This window comes from Stigmatopora argus, chromosome 6, assembly GCF_051989625.1.
Source record: "Stigmatopora argus isolate UIUO_Sarg chromosome 6, RoL_Sarg_1.0, whole genome shotgun sequence".
NCBI classification, from domain to species: Eukaryota; Metazoa; Chordata; class Actinopteri; order Syngnathiformes; family Syngnathidae; genus Stigmatopora; species Stigmatopora argus.
The window spans coordinates 12818735-12837002 of NC_135392.1; the positions used below are offsets into that span (position 1 = coordinate 12818735).

General features: G+C 42.5%; 2 protein-coding genes across 2 annotated transcripts in view; both read right to left on the minus strand.

Annotated features, from left to right (window-relative positions):
- Window positions 1–14625, minus strand: part of LOC144075220 (uncharacterized) — a 64533-nt gene extending 49908 nt beyond the window's left edge. Inside the window, exon 1 of the mRNA XM_077602047.1 lies at window positions 14586–14625. Coding sequence (XP_077458173.1) covers window positions 14586–14625 — 40 coding nt within the window. The remainder of the gene's footprint in view (window positions 1–14585) is intronic.
- A 1396-nt stretch (window positions 14626–16021) lies between these two features.
- On the minus strand, window positions 16022–18226 carry mrps16 (mitochondrial ribosomal protein S16). Its single transcript, XM_077603079.1, has 4 exons — window positions 18034–18226; window positions 17857–17895; window positions 17112–17378; window positions 16022–16247 (listed from the first exon to the last, which is right to left on the minus strand). The coding sequence occupies exons 1-4, from the start codon at window positions 18206–18208 to the stop codon at window positions 16132–16134; spliced, it is 597 nt and encodes a 198-aa protein (XP_077459205.1). The 5' UTR covers window positions 18209–18226; the 3' UTR covers window positions 16022–16131.
- Between the last annotated feature and the right edge of the window lie 42 nt (window positions 18227–18268).

Here is an 18268-nt window from a genome sequence, read left to right on the forward strand (position 1 = left end):
GCTGAGTAGTTGTTGGATTGAAAGTTGAAGGTACCCTTGAAGATAAATCACTGTCAATGGAAGAACTGATTGTTTCTGTGGAGTCAGTATTGGTAGTTTTGAGGGTTACTTCTGTGGTGAATGTTGTTTCCAGACTGTTCTGTGTTGAGTCAGTCAGCTGAGTGGTGGTTGAAGGTACTTCTGAAGATAAACCACTGTGAGTGGAAGAACTGATTGTTTCTGTGGAGTCAGTATCGGTAGTTTTGAGGGTTCCTTCCGTGGTGAATGTTGTTTCCAGACTGCTCAGAGTTGAGTCAGTCAGCTGATCGGTCGTTGAAGGCACCCTTGAAGATAAAACACGGTCAGTGAAAGAACTGATTGTTTTTGTGGAGTCAGTATTGATAGTTTTGAGGGTTCCTTCCGTGGTGAATAATGTTTTCAGACTGCTCAGAGTTGAGTCAGTCAGCTGGTTGGTTGTTGAAGGTACCCCTGAAGATAAAACACGGTCAGTGGAAGAACTGATTGTTTCTGTGGAGTCAGTATTGGTAGTTTTGAGGGTTACTTCTGTGGTGAATGTTGTTTCCAGACTGTTCTGTGTTGAGTCAGTCAGCTGAGTGGTGGTTGAAGGTACCCCTGAAGATAAACCACTGTCAGTCGAAGAACTGATTGTTTCTGTGGAGTCAGTATTGGTAGTTTTGAGGGTTCCTTCCGTGGTGAATGTTGTTTCAAGACTGTTCTGGGTTGAGTCAGTCAGCTGAGTGGTGGTTGAAGGTACTTCTGAAGATAAACCACTGTCAGTGGAAGAACTGATTGTTTCTGTGGAGTAAGTATCAGTAGTTTTGAGGGTTCCTTCTGTGGTGAATGTTGTTTCCAGACTGTTCTGGGTTGAGTCAGTCAGCTGAGTGGTGGTTGAAGGTACCTCTGAAGATAAACCACTGCCAGTCGAAGAACTGATTGTTTCTGTGGAGTCAGTATTGGTAGTTTTCAGGGTTCCTTCTGTGGTGAATGTTGTTTCCAGACTGTTCTGGGTTGAGTCAGTCAGCTGAGTGGTGGTTGAAGGTACCCCTGAAGATAAACCACTGCCAGTCAAAGAACTGATTGTTTCTGTGAAGTCAGTATTGGTAGTTTTCAGGGTTCCTTCCGAGGTGAATGTTGTTTCCAGACTGCTCAGAGATGAGTCAGTCAGCTGATCGGTCGTTGAAGGTACCCCTGAAGATAAAACACGGTCAGTGGAAGAACTGATTGTTTCTGTGGAGTCAGTATTGGTAGTTTTTAGGGTTTGTTCCGTGGTGATTGTTGTTTCCAGACTGCTCAGAGTTGAGTCGGTTAGCTGAGTAGTCGTTGGATTGAAAGTTGAAGATACCCTTGAAGATAAATCACTGTCAGTGGAAGAACTGATTGTTTCAGTGGAGTCAGTATTGGTAGTTTTGAGGGTTCCTTCTGTGTCGAATGTTGTTTCAAGACTGTTCTGGGTTGAGTCAGTCAACTGAGTGGTGGTTGAAGGTACTTCTGAAGATAAACCACTGTCAGTGGAAGAACTGATTGTTTCTGTGGAGTCAGTATCGGTAGTTTTGAGGGTTCCTTCTGTGGTGAATGTTGTTTCCAGACTGTTCTGGGTTGAGTCAGTCAGCTGAGTGGTGGTTGAAGGTACCCCTGAAGATAAACCACTGTCAGTGGAAGAACTGATTGTTTCTGTGGAGTCAGTATTGGTAGTTTTCAGGGTTCCTTCTGTGGTGAATGTTGTTTCCAGACTGTTCTGGGTTGAGTCAGTCAGCTGAGTGGTGGTTGAAGGTACCCCTGAAGATAAACCACTGCCAGTCGAAGAACTGATTGTTTCTGTGGAGTCAGTATTGGTAGTTTTCAGGGTTCCTTCTGTGGTGAATGTTGTTTCCAGACTGTTCTGGGTTGAGTCAGTCAGCTGAGTGGTGGTTGAAGGTACCCCTGAAGATAAATCACTGTCAGTGGAAGAACTGATTCTTTCAGTGGAGTCAGTATTGGTAGTTTTGAGGGTTCCTTCAGTGGCGAATGTTGTATCCAGACTGTTCTGGGTTGAGTCAGTCAGCTGAGTGGTGGTTGAAGGTACTTCTGAAGATAAACGATTGTCAGTGGAAGATTTGATTGTTTCTGTGGAGTCAGTATTGATAGTTTTGAGGGTTCCTTCCGTGGTGAATGTTGTTTCCAGACTGCTCAGAGTTGAGTCAGTCAGCTGATCGGTTGTTGAAGGTACCCCTGAAGATAAATCACTGTCAGTGGAAGAACTGATTGTTTCAGTGGAGTCAGTATCGGTAGTTTTGAGGGTTCCTTCCGTGGTGAATGTTGTTTCCAGACTGCTCAGAGTTGAGTCAGTCAGCTGATCGGTCGTTGAAGGCACCCCTGAAGATAAAACACCGTCAGTGAAAGAACTGATTGTTTTTGTGGAGTCAGTATTGATAGTTTTGAGGGTTCCTTCCGTGGTGAATAATGTTTCCAGACTGCTCAGAGTTGAGTCAGTCAGCTGGTTGGTTGTTGAAGGTACCCCTGAAGATAAAACACGGTCAGTGGAAGAACTGATTGTTTCTGTGGAGTCAGTATTGGTAGTTTTGAGGGTTACTTCTGTGGTGAATGTTGTTTCCAGACTGTTCTGGGTTGAGTCAGTCAGCTGAGTGGTGGTTGAAGGTACCCCTGAAGATAAAACACGGTCAGTGGAAGAACTGATTGTTTCTGTGGAGTCAGTATTGGTAGTTTTTAGGGTTTGTTCCGTGGTGATTGTTGTTTCCAGACTGCTCAGAGTTGAGTCGGTTAGCTGAGTAGTTGTTGGATTGAAAGTTGAAGGTACCCTTGAAGATAAATCACTGTCAGTGGAAGAACTGATTGTTTCTGTGGAGTCAGTATTGGTAGTTTTGAGGGTTACTTCTGTGGTGAATGTTGTTTCCAGACTGTTCTGTGTTGAGTCAGTCAGCTGAGTGGTGGTTGAAGGTACTTCTGAAGATAAACCACTGTGAGTGGAAGAACTGATTGTTTCTGTGGAGTCAGTATCGGTAGTTTTGAGGGTTCCTTCCGTGGTGAATGTTGTTTCCAGACTGCTCAGAGTTGAGTCAGTCAGCTGATCGGTCGTTGAAGGCACCCTTGAAGATAAAACACGGTCAGTGAAAGAACTGATTGTTTTTGTGGAGTCAGTATTGATAGTTTTGAGGGTTCCTTCCGTGGTGAATAATGTTTTCAGACTGCTCAGAGTTGAGTCAGTCAGCTGGTTGGTTGTTGAAGGTACCCCTGAAGATAAAACACGGTCAGTGGAAGAACTGATTGTTTCTGTGGAGTCAGTATCAGTAGTTTTGAGGGTTCCTTCCGTGGTGAATGTTGTTTCCAGACTGCTCAGAGTTGAGTCAGTCAGCTGATCGGTCGTTGAAGGTACCCCTGAAGATAAATCACTGTCAGTGGAAGAACTGATTGTTTCAGTGGAGTCAGTATTGGTAGTTTTGAGGGTTCTTTCTGTGGTGAATGTTGTTTCCAGACTGTTCTGGGTTGAGTCAGTCAGCTGAGTGGTGGTTGAAGGTACCCCTGAAGATAAACCACTGTCAGTCGAAGAACTGATTGTTTCTGTGGAGTCAGTATTGGTAGTTTTGAGGGTTCCTTCTGTGTCGAATGTTGTTTCTAGACTGCTCAGAGTTGAGTCAATTCGCTGAGTAGTCGTTGGATTGAAAGTTGAAGGTACCCCTGAAGATAAATCACTGTCAGTGGAAGATTTGATTGTTTCTGTGGAGTCAGTATTGGTAGTTTTGAGGGTTCCTTCCGTGGTGAATGTTGTTTCAAGACTGTTCTGGGTTGAATAAGTCAGCTGAGTGGTGGTTGAAGGTACCCCTGAAGATAAACCACTGTCAGTCGAAGAACTGATTGTTTCTGTGGAGTCAGTATTGGTAGTTTTGAGGGTTCCTTCCGTGGTGAATGTTGTTTCAAGACTGTTCTGGGTTGAGTCAGTCAACTGAGTGGTGGTTGAAGGTACTTCTGAAGATAAACCACTGTCAGTGGAAGAACTGATTGTTTCTGTGGAGTCAGTATCGGTAGTTTTGAGGGTTCCTTCTGTGGTGAATGTTGTTTCCAGACTGTTCTGGGTTGAGTCAGTCAGCTGAGTGGTGGTTGAAGGTACCCCTGAAGATAAACCACTGTCAGTGGAAGAACTGATTGTTTCTGTGGAGTCAGTATTGGTAGTTTTCAGGGTTCCTTCTGTGGTGAATGTTGTTTCCAGAGTGTTCTGGGTTGAGTCAATTCGCTGAGTAGTCGTTGGATTGAAAGTTGAAGGTACCCCTGAAGATAAACCACTGCCAGTCGAAGAACTGATTGTTTCTGTGGAGTCAGTATTGGTAGTTTTCAGGGTTCCTTCTGTGGTGAATGTTGTTTCCAGGCTGTTCTGGGTTGAGTCAGTCAGCTGAGTGGTGGTTGAAGGTACCCCTGAAGATAAACCACTGCCAGTCGAAGAACTGATTGTTTCTGTGGAGTCAGTATTGGTAGTTTTGAGGGTTCCTTCTGTGGTGAATGTTGTTTCCAGACTGTTCTGGGTTGAGTCAGTCAGCTGAGTGGTGGTTGAAGGTACCCCTGAAGATAAACCACTGTCAGTCGAAGAACTGATTGTTTCTGTGGAGTCAGTATTGGTAGTTTTGAGGGTTCCTTCTGTGTCGAATGTTGTTTCTAGACTGCTCAGAGTTGAGTCAATTCGCTGAGTAGTCGTTGGATTGAAAGTTGAAGGTACCCCTGAAGATAAATCACTGTCCGTGGAAGATTTGATTGTTTCTGTGGAGTCAGTATTGGTAGTTTTGAGGGTTCCTTCCGTGGTGAATGTTGTTTCAAGACTGTTCTGGGTTGAATCAGTCAGCTGAGTGGTGGTTGAAGGTACTTCTGAAGATAAACCACTGTCAGTGGAAGAACTGATTGTTTCTGTGGAGTCAGTATCGGTAGTTTTGAGGGTTCCTTCCGTGGTGAATGTTGTTTCCAGACTGCTCAGAGTTGAGTCAGTCAGCTGATCGGTCGTTGAAGGCACCCCTGAAGATAAAACACGGTTAGTGAAAGAACTGATTGTTTTTGTGGAGTCAGTATTGATAGTTTTGAGGGTTCCTTCCGTGGTGAATAATGTTTCCAGACTGCTCAGAGTTGAGTCAGTCAGCTGAGTGGTGGTTGATGGTACCCCTGAAGATAAACCACTGTCAGTCGAAGAACTGATTGTTTCTGTGGAGTCAGTATTGGTAGTTTTCAGGGTTCCTTCCGAGGTGAATGTTGTTTCCAGACTGCTCAGAGATGAGTCAGTCAGCTGATCGGTCGTTGAAGGTACCCCTGAAGATAAAACACGGTCAGTGGAAGAACTGATTGTTTGTGTGGAGTCAGTATTTGTAGTTTTGAGGGTTCCTTCTGTGGCGAATGTTGTTTCTAGACTGCTCAGAGTTGAGTCAATTCGCTGAGTAGTCGTTGGATTGAAAGTTGAAGGTACCCCTGAAGATAAAACACGGTCAGTGGAAGAACTGATTGTTTCCGTGGAGTCAGTATTGGTAGTTTTGAGGGTTACTTCTGTGGTGAATGTTGTTTCCAGACTGTTCTGTGTTGAGTCAGTCAGCTGAGTGGTGGTTGAAGGTACCCCTGAAGATAAACCACTGTCAGTCGAAGAACTGATTGTTTCTGTGGAGTCAGTATTGGTAGTTTTGAGGGTTCCTTCCGTGGTGAATGTTGTTTCAAGACTGTTCTGGGTTGAGTCAGTCAGCTGAGTGGTGGTTGAAGGTACCCCTGAAGATAAACCACTGCCAGTCGAAGAACTGATTGTTTCTGTGGAGTCAGTATTGGTAGTTTTCAGGGTTCCTTCCGAGGTGAATGTTGTTTCCAGACTGCTCAGAGATGAGTCAGTCAGCTGATCGGTCGTTGAAGGTACCCCTGAAGATAAAACACGGTCAGTGGAAGAACTGATTGTTACTGTGGAGTCACTATTGGTAGTTTTGAGGGTTCCTTCTGTGGTGAATGTTGTTTCCAGACTGTTCTGGGTTGAGTCAGTCAGCTGAGTGGTGGTTGAAGGTACCTCTGAAGATAAACCACTGCCAGTTGAAGAACTGATTGTTTCTGTGGAGTCAGTATTGGTAGTTTTCAGGGTTCCTTCTGTGGTGAATGTTGTTTCCAGACTGTTCTGGGTTGAGTCAGTCAGTTGAGTGGTGGTTGAAGGTACCCCTGAAGATAAACCACTGTCAGTCGAAGAACTGATTGTTTCTGTGGAGTCAGTATTGGTAGTTTTGAGGGTTCCTTCTGTGTCGAATGTTGTTTCTAGACTGCTCAGAGTTGAGTCAATTCGCTGAGTAGTCGTTGGATTGAAAGTTGAAGGTACCCCTGAAGATAAATCACTGTCAGTGGAAGATTTGATTGTTTCTGTGGAGTCAGTGTTGGTAGTTTTGAGGGTTCCTTCCATGGTGAATGTTGTTTCAAGACTGTTCTGGGTTGAGTCAGTCAGCTGAGTGGTGGTTGAAGGTACTTCTGAAGATAAACCACTGTCAGTGGAAGAACTGATTGTTTCTGTGGAGTCAGTATCGGTAGTTTTGAGGGTTCCTTCTGTGGTGAATGTTGTTTCCAGACTGTTCTGGGTTGAGTCAGTCAGCTGAGTGGTGGTTGAAGGTACCCCTGAAGATAAACCACTGCCAGTCGAAGAACTGATTGTTTCTGTGGAGTCAGTATTGGTAGTTTTCAGGGTTCCTTCTGTGGTGAATGTTGTTTCCAGACTGTTCTGGGTTGAGTCAGTCAGCTGAGTGGTGGTTGAAGGTACCCCTGAAGATAAACCACTGCCAGTCGAAGAACTGATTGTTTCTGTGGAGTCAGTATTGGTAGTTTTCAGGGTTCCTTCCGAGGTGAATGTTGTTTCCAGACTGCTCAGAGATGAGTCAGTCAGCTGATCGGTCGTTGAAGGTACCCCTGAAGATAAAACACGGTCAGTGGAAGAACTGATTGTTACTGTGGAGTCACTATTGGTAGTTTTGAGGGTTCCTTCTGTGGTGAATGTTGTTTCTAGACTGTTCTGGGTTGAGTCAGTCAGCTGAGTGGTGGTTGAAGGTACCTCTGAAGATAAACCACTGCCAGTTGAAGAACTGATTGTTTCTGTGGAGTCAGTATTGGTAGTTTTTAGGGTTTGTTCCGTGGTGATTGTTGTTTCCAGACTGCTCAGAGTTGAGTCGGTTAGCTGAGTAGTCGTTGGATTGAAAGTTGAAGATACCCTTGAAGATAAATCACTGTCAGTGGAAGAACTGATTGTTTCAGTGGAGTCAGTATTGGTAGTTTTGAGGGTTCCTTCTGTGTCGAATGTTGTTTCAAGACTGTTCTGGGTTGAGTCAGTCAGCTGAGTGGTGGTTGAAGGTACTTCTGAAGATAAACCACTGTCAGTGGAAGAACTGATTGTTTCTGTGGAGTCAGTATCAGTAGTTTTGAGGGTTCCTTCCGTGGTGAATGTTGTTTCCAGACTGCTCAGAGTTGAGTCAGTCAGCTGATCGGTCGTTGAAGGTACCCCTGAAGATAAATCACTGTCAGTGGAAGAACTGATTGTTTCAGTGGAGTCAGTATTGGTAGTTTTGAGGGTTCTTTCTGTGGTGAATGTTGTTTCCAGACTGTTCTGGGTTGAGTCAGTCAGCTGAGTGGTGGTTGAAGGTACCCCTGAAGATAAACCACTGTCAGTCGAAGAACTGATTGTTTCTGTGGAGTCAGTATTGGTAGTTTTGAGGGTTCCTTCTGTGTCGAATGTTGTTTCTAGACTGCTCAGAGTTGAGTCAATTCGCTGAGTAGTCGTTGGATTGAAAGTTGAAGGTACCCCTGAAGATAAATCACTGTCAGTGGAAGATTTGATTGTTTCTGTGGAGTCAGTATTGGTAGTTTTGAGGGTTCCTTCCGTGGTGAATGTTGTTTCAAGACTGTTCTGGGTTGAATAAGTCAGCTGAGTGGTGGTTGAAGGTACCCCTGAAGATAAACCACTGTCAGTCGAAGAACTGATTGTTTCTGTGGAGTCAGTATTGGTAGTTTTGAGGGTTCCTTCCGTGGTGAATGTTGTTTCAAGACTGTTCTGGGTTGAGTCAGTCAACTGAGTGGTGGTTGAAGGTACTTCTGAAGATAAACCACTGTCAGTGGAAGAACTGATTGTTTCTGTGGAGTCAGTATCGGTAGTTTTGAGGGTTCCTTCTGTGGTGAATGTTGTTTCCAGACTGTTCTGGGTTGAGTCAGTCAGCTGAGTGGTGGTTGAAGGTACCCCTGAAGATAAACCACTGTCAGTGGAAGAACTGATTGTTTCTGTGGAGTCAGTATTGGTAGTTTTCAGGGTTCCTTCTGTGGTGAATGTTGTTTCCAGAGTGTTCTGGGTTGAGTCAGTCAGCTGAGTGGTGGTTGAAGGTACCCCTGAAGATAAACCACTGCCAGTCGAAGAACTGATTGTTTCTGTGGAGTCAGTATTGGTAGTTTTCAGGGTTCCTTCTGTGGTGAATGTTGTTTCCAGGCTGTTCTGGGTTGAGTCAGTCAGCTGAGTGGTGGTTGAAGGTACCCCTGAAGATAAACCACTGCCAGTCGAAGAACTGATTGTTTCTGTGGAGTCAGTATTGGTAGTTTTGAGGGTTCCTTCTGTGGTGAATGTTGTTTCCAGACTGTTCTGGGTTGAGTCAGTCAGCTGAGTGGTGGTTGAAGGTACCCCTGAAGATAAACCACTGTCAGTCGAAGAACTGATTGTTTCTGTGGAGTCAGTATTGGTAGTTTTGAGGGTTCCTTCTGTGTCGAATGTTGTTTCTAGACTGCTCAGAGTTGAGTCAATTCGCTGAGTAGTCGTTGGATTGAAAGTTGAAGGTACCCCTGAAGATAAATCACTGTCCGTGGAAGATTTGATTGTTTCTGTGGAGTCAGTATTGGTAGTTTTGAGGGTTCCTTCCGTGGTGAATGTTGTTTCAAGACTGTTCTGGGTTGAATCAGTCAGCTGAGTGGTGGTTGAAGGTACTTCTGAAGATAAACCACTGTCAGTGGAAGAACTGATTGTTTCTGTGGAGTCAGTATCGGTAGTTTTGAGGGTTCCTTCCGTGGTGAATGTTGTTTCCAGACTGCTCAGAGTTGAGTCAGTCAGCTGATCGGTCGTTGAAGGCACCCCTGAAGATAAAACACGGTTAGTGAAAGAACTGATTGTTTTTGTGGAGTCAGTATTGATAGTTTTGAGGGTTCCTTCCGTGGTGAATAATGTTTCCAGACTGCTCAGAGTTGAGTCAGTCAGCTGAGTGGTGGTTGATGGTACCCCTGAAGATAAACCACTGTCAGTCGAAGAACTGATTGTTTCTGTGGAGTCAGTATTGGTAGTTTTCAGGGTTCCTTCCGAGGTGAATGTTGTTTCCAGACTGCTCAGAGATGAGTCAGTCAGCTGATCGGTCGTTGAAGGTACCCCTGAAGATAAAACACGGTCAGTGGAAGAACTGATTGTTTGTGTGGAGTCAGTATTTGTAGTTTTGAGGGTTCCTTCTGTGGCGAATGTTGTTTCTAGACTGCTCAGAGTTGAGTCAATTCGCTGAGTAGTCGTTGGATTGAAAGTTGAAGGTACCCCTGAAGATAAATCACTGTCAGTGGCAGATTTGATTGTTTCTGTGGAGTCAGTATTGGTAGTTTTGAGGGTTCCTTCCGTGGTGAATGTTGTTTCAAGACTGTTCTGGGTTGAGTCAGTCAGCTGAGTGGTGGTTGAAGGTACTTCTGAAGATAAAACACGGTCAGTGGAAGAACTGATTGTTTCCGTGGAGTCAGTATTGGTAGTTTTGAGGGTTACTTCTGTGGTGAATGTTGTTTCCAGACTGTTCTGTGTTGAGTCAGTCAGCTGAGTGGTGGTTGAAGGTACCCCTGAAGATAAACCACTGTCAGTCGAAGAACTGATTGTTTCTGTGGAGTCAGTATTGGTAGTTTTGAGGGTTCCTTCCGTGGTGAATGTTGTTTCAAGACTGTTCTGGGTTGAGTCAGTCAGCTGAGTGGTGGTTGAAGGTACCCCTGAAGATAAACCACTGCCAGTCGAAGAACTGATTGTTTCTGTGGAGTCAGTATTGGTAGTTTTCAGGGTTCCTTCCGAGGTGAATGTTGTTTCCAGACTGCTCAGAGATGAGTCAGTCAGCTGATCGGTCGTTGAAGGTACCCCTGAAGATAAAACACGGTCAGTGGAAGAACTGATTGTTACTGTGGAGTCACTATTGGTAGTTTTGAGGGTTCCTTCTGTGGTGAATGTTGTTTCCAGACTGTTCTGGGTTGAGTCAGTCAGCTGAGTGGTGGTTGAAGGTACCTCTGAAGATAAACCACTGCCAGTTGAAGAACTGATTGTTTCTGTGGAGTCAGTATTGGTAGTTTTCAGGGTTCCTTCTGTGGTGAATGTTGTTTCCAGACTGTTCTGGGTTGAGTCAGTCAGTTGAGTGGTGGTTGAAGGTACCCCTGAAGATAAACCACTGTCAGTCGAAGAACTGATTGTTTCTGTGGAGTCAGTATTGGTAGTTTTGAGGGTTCCTTCTGTGTCGAATGTTGTTTCTAGACTGCTCAGAGTTGAGTCAATTCGCTGAGTAGTCGTTGGATTGAAAGTTGAAGGTACCCCTGAAGATAAATCACTGTCAGTGGAAGATTTGATTGTTTCTGTGGAGTCAGTGTTGGTAGTTTTGAGGGTTCCTTCCATGGTGAATGTTGTTTCAAGACTGTTCTGGGTTGAGTCAGTCAGCTGAGTGGTGGTTGAAGGTACTTCTGAAGATAAACCACTGTCAGTGGAAGAACTGATTGTTTCTGTGGAGTCAGTATCGGTAGTTTTGAGGGTTCCTTCTGTGGTGAATGTTGTTTCCAGACTGTTCTGGGTTGAGTCAGTCAGCTGAGTGGTGGTTGAAGGTACCCCTGAAGATAAATCACTGTCAGTGGAAGATTTGATTGTTTCTGTGGAGTCAGTATTGGTAGTTTTGAGGGTTCCTTCCGTGGTGAATGTTGTTTCAAGACTGTTCTGGGTTGAGTCAGTCAGCTGAGTGGTGGTTGAAGGTACTTCTGAAGATAAACCACTGTCAGTGGAAGAACTGATTGTTTCTGTGGAGTCAGTATCGGTAGTTTTGAGGGTTCCTTCCGTGGTGAATGTTGTTTCCAGACTGCTCAGAGTTGAGTCAGTCAGCTGATCGGTCGTTGAAGGCACCCCTGAAGATAAAACACGGTTAGTGAAAGAACTGATTGTTTTTGTGGAGTCAGTATTGATAGTTTTGAGGGTTCCTTCCGTGGTGAATAATGTTTCCAGACTGCTCAGAGTTGAGTCAGTCAGCTGAGTGGTGGTTGATGGTACCCCTGAAGATAAACCACTGTCAGTCGAAGAACTGATTGTTTCTGTGGAGTCAGTATTGGTAGTTTTCAGGGTTCCTTCCGAGGTGAATGTTGTTTCCAGACTGCTCAGAGATGAGTCAGTCAGCTGATCGGTCGTTGAAGGTACCCCTGAAGATAAAACACGGTCAGTGGAAGAACTGATTGTTTGTGTGGAGTCAGTATTTGTAGTTTTCAGGGTTCCTTCTGTGGCGAATGTTGTTTCTAGACTGCTCAGAGTTGAGTCAATTCGCTGAGTAGTCGTTGGATTGAAAGTTGAAGGTACCCCTGAAGATAAATCACTGTCAGTGGCAGATTTGATTGTTTCTGTGGAGTCAGTATTGGTAGTTTTGAGGGTTCCTTCCGTGGTGAATGTTGTTTCAAGACTGTTCTGGGTTGAGTCAGTCAGCTGAGTGGTGGTTGAAGGTACTTCTGAAGATAAAACACGGTCAGTGGAAGAACTGATTGTTTCTGTGGAGTCAGTATTGGTAGTTTTGAGGGTTACTTCTGTGGTGAATGTTGTTTCCAGACTGTTCTGTGTTGAGTCAGTCAGCTGAGTGGTGGTTGAAGGTACCCCTGAAGATAAACCACTGTCAGTCGAAGAACTGATTGTTTCTGTGGAGTCAGTATTGGTAGTTTTGAGGGTTCCTTCCGTGGTGAATGTTGTTTCAAGACTGTTCTGGGTTGAGTCAGTCAGCTGAGTGGTGGTTGAAGGTACTTCTGAAGATAAACCACTGTCAGTGGAAGAACTGATTGTTTCTGTGGAGTCAGTATCGGTAGTTTTGAGGGTTCCTTCTGTGGTGAATGTTGTTTCCAGACTGTTCTGGGTTGAGTCAGTCAGCTGAGTGGTGGTTGAAGGTACCCCTGAAGATAAACCACTGCCAGTCGAAGAACTGATTGTTTCTGTGGAGTCAGTATTGGTAGTTTTGAGGGTTCGTTCCGTGGTGATTGTTGTTTCCAGACTGCTCAGAGTTGAGTCGGTTAGCTGAGTAGTCGTTGGATTGAAAGTTGAAGGTACCCTTGAAGATAAATCACTGTCAGTGGAAGAACTGATTCTTTCAGTGGAGTCAGTATTGGTAGTTTTGAGGGTTCCTTCTGTGGCGAATGTTGTATCCAGACTGTTCTGGGTTGAGTCAGTCAGCTGAGTGGTGGTTGAAGGTACTTCTGAAGATAAACCATTGTCAGTGGAAGAAATGATTGTTTCAGTGGAGTCAGTATTGGTAGTTTTGAGGGTTCGTTCCGTGGTGATTGTTGTTTCCAGACTGCTCAGAGTTGAGTCGGTTAGCTGAGTAGTCGTTGGATTGAAAGTTGAAGGTACCCTTGAAGATAAATCACTGTCAGTGGAAGAACTGATTCTTTCAGTGGAGTCAGTATTGGTAGTTTTGAGGGTTCCTTCTGTGGCGATTGTTGTATCCAGACTGTTCTGGGTTGAGTCAGTCAGCTGAGTGGTGGTTGAAGGTACTTCTGAAGATAAACCATTGTCAGTGGAAGAACTGATTGTTTCTGTGGAGTCAGTATTGGTAGTTTTGAGGGTTCCTTCTGTGGCGAATGTTGTTTCCAGACTGCTCAGAGTTGAGTCAGTTAGCAGAGTAGTCATTGGATTGAAAGTTGAAGGTACCCCTGAAGATACGTCAACAGAAGAACTGATTGTTTCTGTGAAGTCGGGATTGGTAGTTTTGAGGGTTCCTTCTTTGGTGAATGTTGTTTCCAGACTTCTCAGAGTTGAGTCAGTCAGCTGAGTGGTTGTTGGAGGGAAAGTTGAAGGTACCCCTGAAGATAAACCACCATCAGTGGAAGAACTGATTCTTTCTGTGGAGTCAGTTTTGGTAGTTTTGAGGGTTCTTTCTGTGGCGAATGTTGTTTCCAGACTGCTCAGAGTTGAGTCAGTCAGCTTAGTGGTGTTTGAAGGTACCCCTGAAGATAAACCACTGTCAGTGGAAGAACTGATTGTTTCTGTGGAGTCAGTATTTGTAGTTTTGAGGGTTCCTTCTGTGGTGAATGTTGTTACCAGACTGCTCAGAATTGAGTCAGTCATTTGAGTGGAGGTTGAAGGTACCGTTGAAGATAAACCACTATTAGTGAAAGAACTGAATGTCTCAGTGGAGTCAGTATTGGTAGTTTTGAGGGTTCCTTCAGTGGCGAATATTGTTTCTAGACTGCTCAGAGTTAAGTCAGTCAGCTGAGTGGTGGTCGAAGGTACCCCTGAAGATAACCCACTGTCATTGGAAGAACTCATTGTTTCAGTGGAGTCAGTATTGGTAGTTTTGAGCGTTCCTTCTGTGGTGAATATTGTTTCCAGACTGTTCTGGGTTGAGTCAGTCAGCAGAGTGGTGGTTGGAGGGAAAGTTGAAGGTACCCCTGAAGATAAACCACTGTCAGAGGAAGAACTAATTTTTTCTTTGGAGTCAGTATTGGTAGTTTTGAGGGTTCCTTCGGTGGCAAATGTTGTTTCCAGTCTGGTCAGAGTTGAGTTGAGTGGTGTCAGCTGAGCGGGTTTTGAAGGTATCCCTGAAGATAAACCACTATTAGTGGAAAACAGACTGGTTGGGGGCCCTCGAGGAAAGGAGTTGGAGACCCCGGTCTTAAAGAGTAATCGATTTGCAAAATCTCATCACTTTACTTATATTTATAAATGTGCTGTCACTATAGTGTTCCATCCGATGACTTATTATAGGTTGCAATAAAAAAATCCATTTCAACTTATATTGTCCCAAAATTATTTCTCCAACTCAACAGGCCAAAATTTCATTACATTTTTTAGAAAATTGAAACAACATAAAGATTCCTTTAACATGTAGTTTTCTTTCATGACTGTGAGTTCATGGTGGGCCCTGAGATATTTAATAATAATGATCAATTATTGTATTTGCTCTGTACAGATGGCGTCAGGTACCTTTGTTTTGACAACCATCAACAAACAGTCTTACATTTTGCGGTCTTTCAACAGCAAATCATATTGACACATTTGGTCGAAAGTTCAGGTTATAATTTGATGAAATTGAAAAATAGCATAAAAGCATATTTTAGGAACATCTTAAAAGGGATACATTTCTCAGTGATATGTACACACATTTAAGGAAACCAATTTAACACCTTTGCCATTCATTTTCAATCTAATGTGATCATATAAATTCATCTGCATTTTAGCCTTTTCTGTCGCTACATATGAAATCAAATGTCTAAATTCCACAAAATAGCCTAATTGCACATCATTTCTGGATAATGAATTTATATTGTACTTCAATTTGAGCCAATTAAGTAAGTCAATTGACACCAATTTATGTTAAAAATATCAAAGGACTCACCTTGCTCTTGGCTGTTGATGACACTGAACATAACCATCATCATGAGGTTTGCATTCACAAGAAGGCTGGAAAGTGACTTCCATGTTTTCATCTTTCCTCCTTGTCAACTGAGCATCCAAAAGATGTCTGGCTGGTTCATTACACCACATTCACGGATGTGGAAATACACAATTCGTGGTACAGTTCACTTTGATTTAGTTTACAACCAACCTTGGCGTAACCAGTTTGTCATCAATGATCAACAGGTCAACTGAGATTGGTGCGATCGTGCCCTCCCTCTGCAAACCTTTCAAGTATTGTCGTATGACGTCACGAGAACTTGTACAGTTCTTGGGATAATGCTTGGATGGGCGAGGTGGAGGAATATTCACCACTGATATGGAAATAAACATTCATGTGGGCCTTGCCGGACTCATGAACGATGACTAAAGTAAAGTCGTAATGAAACAATATGGGATGGCAGTGATTGATCAGCTTTCAGTGCCATGAACGACAACAGAAGTCAAATTGATTGCAGTTACATGACATAAATGGAAATGTCAACAAGATTTGATAAGTCATTTTTCTATAAAGCCGATGAGTAACTGTACGACAGTAAATGACTCATCATTTGTGTGCGGGTATCCGTGAAATAGCTGGAGAAAAGATGCTTTTCAGATTAGGGAAAAAAGGGAGGGCTGAGTGATTATTAAAAATAACTGGGAAAATAATGGAATGGACATTCAATGGCTTGTTTGAGGTTAATCACTCAGCAGCAGTGAGTCACGAGCAAACATGTGAGAAGGAAAGCAGAAGAAAGGCTCAAGATTAAACGTTTACGAGGGGCGGTGAGGGAAGTAAATTCTTAGAGAAGGAAAAGAAATCGATGAAGAATATTTGAAGAATTTGGTTCAGATGAGGAAAGCTGTTTTCCAATGAGAAGAAACACCCTATTTAAGGATAAAAATACATATTATTTTGGATAAAAAGTGAATAAAGTTGTCATGTTCCAAAAATTAAGTACAATGGAAAAGTACATTTTTATGATGGTCCAATATTTGAACCTAACTTGTAATCCGTGAGATTAAAGTAAAAATATTCATAGATATTAAAGATAATTTTTGTATTAAAATTGGAAAATTACATTAAGTTGTAACCTGCTACAAAACATCCTATTTTCAAGATTAAAGTTTTAATATGACGTTGAGGTTGAAGTTGAAGTTTTTGTCTTTGAAAAATACCGAGTATTTAAGAGTGCCTAAAATCTAACTAGAATCAAGTTGCATATTTTCACCAATATTCCTTTGCCGTCAACGCCAGTTGAAATAATAAATAATAATGTCTTCTTGAGCCTGGGATCGGGTATTTTGAAGTAAAACCTAAGATAAAAAAAATATAGGTTATTTTGAAACTTCTGTGAGACTTGCTCGCATCACTAAGCAAAAGAAGCTGTGAAGTGCATGTAAATTTCTTCACTTTTAATTAAAGGACTCCGTGCATCAAACATGAGCAAAATCTAACCGAATATACAATGTCCGAAAACAGTTTCCGTGACATCACAACCCCTTCACACTTCCACCTCTCGACTTTCTGTGGGTTCAGCTTCCGTCTGCGCGGCTCGGGCTCGCCGGCGTTCCATCTCCGTTACCGTCATTGGATGGAGTGGGAAAAAGCCTGCCAAACCTGCGGGAAAAAAAAGAACAATCTTCACTTCGGGATGCGTCACAACATTTCTATAAGACTTTAAGAAAAAACGCAGGTGCAAGAAAGGATATTTGACATTTATGGATATCAACGGCAATGAAAGGAGAATTCCACGGATATATTTTTTTATTAGTTGCTTAAAAAAACGATTTACAGCTGTATTTCCCCCGTAATCTTTCTTTCTCCAAACAGTTACAGATTTTTTAAAAATGGTGTGCTAAAAAGTTATCCTTTTTTTACTCATTTTTTTATAGGGCACTTATTTAAGTCATTAAAAATTAAAAAAATATATATGTATATATATATATAGTTTTTCTTTGCTCATTTTGAGGTTTTTATGATTTCAGAATTGTCTTTTTAAACAATGATTGTACTATTACTATTACTATTTTATTTCCAAAATGTGTCAAATTATAGCTATTGTTGTTCCCAGTTGTTAATTAAAGCTTATTCATTTTGGAAGTCAATATTTAGTATTGAATTTTATTTTTTCCTCATCATATAAACTGTAATTTTATGACTATAATACACTCTAAACCCTGTAGTTTATAATCTAGTGTGAAATATTCAGACTAATGTCTTTTGGTGTAAATATCTATTAGCACCAACATTTTGTAGGTCTACCTGATAATCAAGTAAACATTACAAAAATACAGCATATCCTCAATATCTTTTTGCAAACCTTTTTTCGCAGTCTTTTTTTGGAATTTTAATCTTTTTCCCCCACACCCATCGACAAAACAAATCTATAAGGCTTTGCAAACTATGACTGCTTACAGACTTTTAAATATCAAAATATTGGATATAATCGTTCTACTATATCTAAATAAGTACTAAACACACCTAGAAGTTTGGCCACAGGCTTGGTGGGGTGCGCGCCACAGCCGATCCAGTACTTGATGCGGTCCCAGTTGAAGCTGACCAGTTTCTCATTGTACACGTTGGGCAGCGGGTCGTACGTTCCTAGCTGTTCGATGTACTTGCTGTCTCTGGCCCGCTTGTTGTACGCCGCCACGATACGGTAGAAGGGTCGGTTGGCTTGCTTGTGGCCCGCCATGGCCATACGGATGACCACGTACCCCCCGTGGTAACGCTTTAACAGCTGTGATGCTGCAATGGCGGATTGATTTGGAAGCAAGCCTCGAGTTATTTTTCGCAAAATTCAGAGATGAAAACTGGAATAAAATAATATATAATCAAAATATTCAAAGAATGTGCAAATGGAAGCCTATCAGTATATAAATAGCCCACAGCCACTACATGAGGAAATGTTCTATTTGCTTTAAAAGCTTGATGATTAACTATAGGGTTTTATTGAAAAAATGCAGTTATCTTCCCCCATAATAATTTATCATTGATATTTCCCGGTGGCTCAGATGACACTTTAAAAAAACGAGGAGCAGTCTTACATTTTAGGAATAACATTAGCATAAACACAATATGTAGTAATAGACTAGTACAAATTATCACACGTGTTGTAACGCTTTCGTTTGTGTACTCGGAACAGCAAAATTAATTCAGTTTTATTTCCATGTGAAAGCATCTATAATGGTGACTCCTTTTGATATACGTCGATAAAAATACTTACAGAGATGGACCATAATGCCAGTTAAGTACTTTATAACCCCTGCAATGAAAGAACATTTTTATGTCAGTAAAAGAGCGTTCAAATGAACTGCTAGAAAGGTTTACATTTACAGCAGCCGTGCTAAGCTAATGCTAAGAGTAAACAGCAGCGGTAACGTATAACAACTAAACGGAATACCTTTTGAGGTCTCTTGGCGAGCACGCTTGGTCCGGCTTGTAAGTTTACATATATTTAAAAAAACAAAATACTTTTTTTGGGTCGCCTTGTCCAAAATGTGACATTTGTCAGCGCGCTGCCATGTTTTTTTCCTTCTTTGCGATTTTACAACGGTCGACAACTCAGAGAAGCACATTAACGCCACCAGGTGTTTCGAGCACATAGTAATGTCGCAACAACAGGAAACAAATAAATA

Coding starts and splice junctions, on each gene's coding strand:
- mrps16 (XM_077603079.1), bottom strand. CDS start 18,208: ATGTGCTTCTCTGAGTTGTCGACCGTTGTAAAATCGCAAAGAAGGAAA. Junction 17,896..18,033: donor TCGCCAAGAGACCTCAAAAG/GTATTCCGTTTA, acceptor CTTTCATTGCAG/GGGTTATAAAGTACTTAACT. Junction 16,248..17,111: donor GCCTGTGGCCAAACTTCTAG/GTGTGTTTAGTA, acceptor TTTTTCCCGCAG/GTTTGGCAGGCTTTTTCCCA.